The 1,661-nt window shown below is 77.1% G+C and overlaps 1 protein-coding gene across 1 annotated transcript; it reads right to left on the reverse strand.

Annotated features, from left to right (window-relative positions):
• Positions 1 to 592: 592 nt before the first annotated feature.
• Positions 593 to 1,054, reverse strand: AURANDRAFT_5295 (hypothetical protein; the record flags this gene model as incomplete). The annotated part of the gene is made up of 1 exon (XM_009043385.1): positions 593 to 1,054. A coding segment is annotated over one exon (462 nt), but the record flags the coding sequence as incomplete, so codon positions are not given.
• Positions 1,055 to 1,661: the final 607 nt, after the last annotated feature.

Genomic DNA, 1,661 nt, shown 5'->3' on the forward strand with positions numbered 1-1,661 from the left:
GGCGCCGAGCGCCGCCGCCGTCCGACGCGTCGGACTCCGAGCCCGCGCCCGAGCCCGAGTCCGAGCCCGAGTCCGGCGCGGCGCGGCCCGCGGCGGGCCGGCCGCGCGGGCGCGTGCCGTCGAGCTCGGCGTACCAGTCCGCGGCCCGGCGCCGGAGAGGGGAGGCGAGGCGGTCGTCGAGGGAGCAGCGAAGCAGGAGCGCGAGGTGCGCGGCCTTGCCCGCGTCGTCGAGGTCGCCGGCGGCTCGGCGCTCGAGCGCCGCGGCCGCGAGGCCCGCAACGTCGTCGGCGACGCGCGCGGCGGCCGCGGCGCCGACGTCGGCGTCGAGCCGGGCGGCGACGAGCTCGGGCGTGACCATGTGGGGCATGGCCTTGGCCCAGAAGTCCGGGTCGTCGACGTCGACGGCGTCGCCCGGCGGCGCGCCCTCGAGGCCGCCGCCGGCGCGGGCCCGGCCGCGCGCCGCGAGGAGCTCGTCGATGTCCGCGGCGCGGAACGCGGCGTCTGCGGCGGCGTCGGCGGCGTCGTCGCCGGCGCCGGCGCAGCCGAGGCGCAGGCACCGCTCGAGCTCCGCGGCGCCCGGCGCGCCGCGGCCCATGACGGCCCGCTCGAGCCCGAGCTTCCGCGCCGCGGCCTCGAGCATGTGGCCCTCGAAGGACTTGCGCGCGACGAGGCGGTAGACGGCGACGTCGCGCGTCTGGCCGAGGCGGTGGCACCGCGCCATGGCCTGGACGTCGTTCTGCGGGTTCCAGTCGCTGTCGTAGATGACGACCGTGTCCGCGGCGCAGAGGTTGATGCCGACGCCGCCCGCGCGCGTCGACAGCAGGAAGACGAACGCGTCCGGCGACGCGTTGAAGCGGTCGATGGCCCGCTGGCGGTCCGCGGCCGGCGTCGCGCCCGTGAGCGCCTCGGCGTCGTAGCCGCGGTGCGCGCAGAGCTCGGCGACGAGGCCGAGCACGCGGACGAACTGCGAGAAGACGAGCACCTTGCGCCCCTCGCTCCGGAGGCGCGGCAGGAGCTTGTCGAGGAAGACCATCTTGCCCGAGCCGGCGACGAGGAGCCGCTCCGCAGCCGCGGCCTCGAACGCCGCGGGCGCGACGGCGCCGGCGCCCGTCTCGGCGAGGAGCGCGTCCTGGAGCGCCTCACGCGACGCGTCGCGGACGCCCGCGAGGAGGAGGGGGTGGTTGACGCACTTGCGCAGCTCCATGCACAGGTTCGTGAGACGCGGGAGCCGGGAGCCGCCGCCGCCGCCTCGGAGCGCCGCGAGAGCGCCCGCGTTCCGCTCGTAGAGCGCCTGCGCGCGGCGCGCGGGATCGCGGGGAGTCTCGCTCGGGGCGGGCCGCGACTTTCGGAGCTCGCTCGGGCGCGCGCGCGGTAGTGGCGCTTCTGGTCCAGCGTGAGCTCGACGTCGACGACGACCTCGACCTTGCGCGGTAGGTCCGCCGCGACGTCCTCCTTGACGCGGCGCAGGAGGTGGGGCGCCAGGAGCGCGCGGAGCTCGGCGGCGCCGGCCTACCAAGCATGTCGGTAACGATTTTTCATCGTTTTCCCAGCCGAAATCTCTCGAAAATCGTCACGGCCCCAGGACGCTGGCGCTGGCGCCGTCGACGGCGCCGAAGCGCGCGCGGAACGCGTCGCGCGTGCCGTCGCCAAAGGCCGGGGAG

The sequence above is a fragment of the Aureococcus anophagefferens genome (genome assembly GCF_000186865.1).
Source record: "Aureococcus anophagefferens unplaced genomic scaffold AURANscaffold_52, whole genome shotgun sequence".
In the NCBI taxonomy this organism is placed as follows: Eukaryota; class Pelagophyceae; order Pelagomonadales; family Pelagomonadaceae; genus Aureococcus; species Aureococcus anophagefferens.